This window comes from Rhipicephalus sanguineus, chromosome 7 (genome assembly GCF_013339695.2).
Source record: "Rhipicephalus sanguineus isolate Rsan-2018 chromosome 7, BIME_Rsan_1.4, whole genome shotgun sequence".
Classification (NCBI taxonomy): domain Eukaryota; kingdom Metazoa; phylum Arthropoda; class Arachnida; order Ixodida; family Ixodidae; genus Rhipicephalus; species Rhipicephalus sanguineus.
In genome coordinates, this window is record NC_051182.1 from 83,082,443 (window position 1) to 83,087,722 (window position 5,280).

Genomic DNA, 5,280 nt, shown 5'->3' on the forward strand with positions numbered 1-5,280 from the left:
GGCGGAACGCCTGCAGCTGGACATCGCTAATCTTTATCCCAGATGTGAGAGAAAGTACACATGATGTGCTCGAGGCAGTGCAACATCTATAGACTATGTCCTCGTTTCGCATAACCTTAGTCGCCTACTCAACTCCCTGGATATTGATGAGGAAGGAAACTATAGCGTAGGAAGCGATCATAATCGTATGCGGATGGACTTTTTCCGAACGCAATAACTCAAACCGAGGTGCCGCGTTAGATCCCAAGGTCAAATGCACCTTCTGGTAAAAGCTATCGAAGTAGCGGCTGCTGAATTTGAGGGCAGTCAACAGCGGCGAGGGGCGGGTACGTATGAAGAATACGTCGACACATTACGCAGCATCGTGCGCCGGCATATCACCTGAAACAAGAACCCTGCGTGCCACTCACGCAAACAGTGGTGGGATAACGAAGTAGCTCAGGCGTGGTAGGCACGCCGAGAGGCAAACCGTGCCCACCACCGTGCCGTCAATGCAGAAGACCCCGAGGTCTGCAGCAATAAGGTGAAACACTACTTGCAGCTGAAGCACGAAATGCAGGCTCTGGTTCAAATGAAGCTCGCCAATGCCAATAGGCAGATGCTACTTGACCTGCGAGACGAGGGAAAGTCAACGGCTGCAAAATTCTGGTGCCATGTTCGGTCTCTCGATAGAAAAGACCAGCCTGAGCCTCAAATCATGGACAGCGAAACAGGACAGCCGGTCGTTGACCTGAGGGAATATGTGACATCACATTTAAAGCCCTTGTATGGTCCTGCAAACACTAATGACAGTACTATACACATCAAGACTTGAAGTGTGCCGACCGTTCCGTACCTCTCGGACACAAAATGGGCTTTCTCTCGCCTTAGTGTCGAGCGTGCGCTCTCCCGCCTTCGGACGCACACAGCCACAGGGCCGGATGAGATACCAGCTCGCCTAATTAAATGGCTAGGCCCAGACTGTAAGGAGCAGCTGGCGGTCTCTTCACCGCCATATTACAAGGCGCGGATATACCGAAGGAGTGGCGACTCGGTAGAGTAGTGCTGATCCCCAAGAAGGGGGGCAATACGGGTCGGCTGAGAGACTACATGCCGCTGACAGTCACGTGCACGCTCTACAGAGCCTTCACGAAAGTGCTGAAAGACTGGGTATACGGTTGGGCGGAGTTCAGAGGTCTCCTCACAGAGCTGCAGAATGGCTTCCGAAAGGGCAGGCGGTTGGAAGACAACCTCTTCGTACTAACACAATGCGCCGAGATTGCCAGAAAGGAGAACCGTGGACTGCTTTGCTGCTTCCTGGATGTGGAGAAAGCATATGATAATGTTCCGCATGCCAGTCTTTTCAAGTGCCTAAGTGACCTGGGTCTCCCGGAAGCACTGCAGTCAACAATTAAGCAGCTGTACAGCGGTAACGCGGTTACGGCGGCCTTTGCTGGAGTCACAACGGAGTCGGTGGAGGTTTCCAAGGGACTACGTCTGGGTTGCCCACTTTCCCCAATACTATACCTATTGTATGTGTCCGAACTGGAGCGAGCGATAGTGAAGTCTTCTCGTGGCTTCAGCCTGAAATTCAGCACCACCGGGATAGACGAGAATCGCAAGATACCGGGCCTTGCTTTTGCGGATGACATCGTCCTAATGGCAGAAAATCCTCGATACATGCAAGTACTGCTCAACATCTGTGCAGCGGAAATCGAAAAGCTGGGGCTTCGCTATAACGCCAAGAAGACGACTGTAGTACAGCTAGTGGGTGTGGCACCAGGTAATCCAGGTAATGAAGCCCTGACACTGTCTGGTAATGCGCTAGAGGTTGCCTCATCGTGCAAGTACCTAGGAGTGACGCCGCGTTCAGGGGCGACATCTATGGGCAGCACGAGGAAATCATCAGACGGATAGCCCTGCGGGCACAGTGTGTTCTCCGGCGCAGGAGCCTGTGCGTATTCAACAGATATCTGATGGTTCAAGACATGTGGAAGCTTGTGCACGTGCCTGCATTGACCTTCTGCAACGCCACCGTCTGCTTGTCCCTTGTGACTAGGGAATGGCTGGAACGGCGACAGCGGGAGGTCGGACGCACTGCTTTGGGATCACATGGAGCAGTAGCCAACGAGGCTGTTCAGGGAGACCTCTGGTGGTCCACCTTCGAGGCACGTGAGGCTGCAAGCCAGCTGACCTACCGTGGCGGCATGCAGTTTATGCTGAAGGAGCGATTGGCCCGGCAGGTGTTCGAATACTTGGCAGCGACGTGTATGCGTACCGACTGGACAAACCGTATATACCGCCTCGAGAAGAAATATGGTTTCTTCACGGCACCAATACAGGCGGACACAATGCGGCAATACGTTAAGGCGGTGCGTGACCGTGTCCAGGAGACCGAGGAGGAGCTGTGGCTGCAGGAGATGAGTGGCAAGACCTCAGTGACCCTGTATGGACAACACAAGCGGGCTATTAGTGCGGTGTCTATATACAACAGCCTTGGAAGCCGCCTACTCTTCGAGGCCGTGCTGGGGCACTGCGCACACTGGAACGCTAGCGGGCTATTGACAGTGAGCACGGGAGTCTGGTGTGTCGTGTCTGTGATGATGCCGACGAAACTATGCAGCACATTGTGATACACTGCAGGGAAATCGAACCCCACGGTAGAGGAGACACTCCGCTGCATGTTGCACTGGGATTCGAGAGTGATGGTGGGGAGATAAACAGGGGAGTGGTAGAATGCACTAAGCGGCTCTTAGAAAGATGGAGAACCGTATCTGTACAGAATTGCGCGAAGTGACAGACGCCCCCCCCCCCCCCCCGCCCTCCAAGGTGTGCACGGTGCCTTGACTCTCCACTCTTGTTTATTTTTTACTCTTTTTTATGTTTCGTTTTTGTTTTTTTGGTTATCTACTTTATTGCCAAGCCGCTATACACGCGGCGACCCGTTACAAAGGGAACGGCACCACCACATCATCATCAGCACACCACGCTCGGCGCTTGCTCCTTATGCTCGCGCGCTCGTCCGTGCCCGCCGGCGTGTACACTACTTCTCATTTGTCCCGCCAGGAGCGCAGCGGCGCTCTCTTCAATGATTTCAAGAATGCTCACTAGATGGCGCGCTGCCGCTCAAGGCGGTATGCGGAAGGGAATGGGAAGCTCTAGGACTAGGATTTAGTGTAACAAAATGTGGATTGATGGTATTCAATGACCCTTGTGATCAGGCGGTGTCAATACAGGGCCAAGAAATACCCAGGGTGAGCGAATACAAGTACCTCGGAGTATGGATAAATGAGGGTGACAGGTACATGGAGGTACAGGAAAAAGCCTCAGCAGCAAAAGGAAAGGAATGCTGCAATAATGAAGCACAGAGCATTGTGGGGATACAATAGGTACGAGGTGCTTCGAGGTCTGTGGAAAGGTGTACTGGTTCCGGGGCTTACTTTTGGGAACTCAGTGGTGTGCATGAGGGCAGAGGTGCAATCGGGAATGGATATAAATGAAAGGACTGTGGGACGCCTCGCGTTCGGTGCTCACGGGAAGACGACAAATGAGGCTGTAAAGGGCGATATGGGATGGGCAGGTTTTGAGGCGAGGGAGGCTCAGAGCAAAATAAGGTTCGAAGAAAGGCAAAGGAATATGAAGGAGAGTAGATGGGCAGAGAAGGTGTTCCGTTACTTGTATAGGAAGAGCGTGGACACAGAGTGGAGAAAAAGAACTAGGAGGCTCACTAAGAAATATACGGCTGGTAGTGTAAGCAGTACGTCAACAAAGAGCGTTAAGCGAAAAGTCAGAGAGGCGGAGAGGATTTACTGGATGGCAGCTATGGAGAAAAAACCGGCTTTGAGTAAGTACCGAAAGGGCAAAAATGAAATAAGGAGGGAGGCATTTTACGACAATTCAATGGGAAGCGCTTTACTGTTTGAAGCGAGATCAGGTTGCCTTAGAACGGGTAGTTATAAAGCGAGATTCAGTAAAGAAGAAGAACAATGCACGTGCTGCGGGGAAGATCAGGAAACGGCGGAGCATGTTCTGATTGAATGTGGAGACATCCACCCAGGTGTACGTTTGGGCACGAGCCTACATGACGCCTTGGGTTTTAAGACAATGGAAAGCTGAACAAACCCGCGATTGAAATAAGTAACCATTATTAAACTTAGCGCAAAATAACACGGACAAAGTGAAGTGGTAACATACACAGCGCAGAATCTCGAAGGTTGTGAAAGATGGGGTGGCGGTGTCCTGCCTGAAGGCTTCACTCAGGAAGTCTTGTCCACATCAGATGGAAGAGAGTTTCGCAAGACAGGTGGAGCGCCTTAGGGATTCGAGGTTCCCGGAGCGCCACTTGGCCTTCCTTGGAGAAAGGCTTTACCAGAAAATGAAGAAGGAAATGAAAGGGTCAAAAAAGCGTTCGATAAACGACAGCGGTCCTCTTGTTTGTATTCCGTACCTGCACCGGGTGTCTCATCGTTTGAAAAAAGTAGGGGCCAGGTATGGGTGTAATGTTGTTTTTTCAGGTGGAAGGAAGCTTGGCCAGCTTTGCCCGGCGGTGCATAAGAAGTTACAGAGGCAAGGTCGGGAGAACAAAGGGTGCGACGTCAAGCACCGAGAAAAGTTAGTTGACTGTGGTAGGAAAGTGGTGTACAACATACCTTTGTCCTGTGGGAAAAACTATGTCGGGCAGACAGAGCGCTGCCTAAATAATAGGTTATTTGACCACAGAGCCTCTTTGAATGGGCCACCATGTTCGAAACCTTTCGCTTCATTGTAGGGACTGCGGCTGCGCGCCCAGGCTGACGGAAGCAAGTGTGCTGGCAAGATTTAACGGGAAAACGGAGCGAGAAATTGAGGAAGCGTTCTGTATCTACAGATGTGGTGAGGCATGTGTCGCGAGGCCATCGATAGTGTTGCACCCTATCGAAATAGATTACTTGAGTGCTAGTCACTAAAACTCGTTTTTATTCTTTCATCACGTGTCTTGTTCATTGTGTATATATGTGTGAATATTCTTCAATAAATTTCAGTTGATAGTCTGCGCTGTGTATGTTACCACTTCACTTTGTCCGTGTTATTTTGCGCTAAGTTTAATAATGGAATATTACCAACTCGCCCAGCAAAACGTCCTTCTGAAATAAGTAAGAGACGGTTAGAGTACTGGTGGCAGAAAACTAGAGAGAAAGGACAAAAATAAATAATGGGGAAAAAAATAAGGACATTCTGCCGTAAAGGGCACAGAACGGAGCTGAAAACTTAAGGTTTTTTTTTTCTTCTGGAGTAAAATAGTTTTAATTGAAGTAAAGACAC

At 50.6% G+C, this 5,280-nt stretch overlaps 1 protein-coding gene across 1 annotated transcript; it reads left to right on the forward strand.

Annotated features, from left to right (window-relative positions):
• Positions 1 to 1,089: 1,089 nt before the first annotated feature.
• LOC119398809 (uncharacterized) lies at positions 1,090 to 4,801 on the forward strand. The gene is made up of 3 exons (XM_037665624.1): positions 1,090 to 1,762; positions 1,810 to 2,546; positions 4,748 to 4,801. Exons 1-3 carry the CDS (start codon positions 1,090 to 1,092, stop codon positions 4,799 to 4,801), a joined length of 1,464 nt encoding a protein of 487 aa, XP_037521552.1.
• Positions 4,802 to 5,280: the final 479 nt, after the last annotated feature.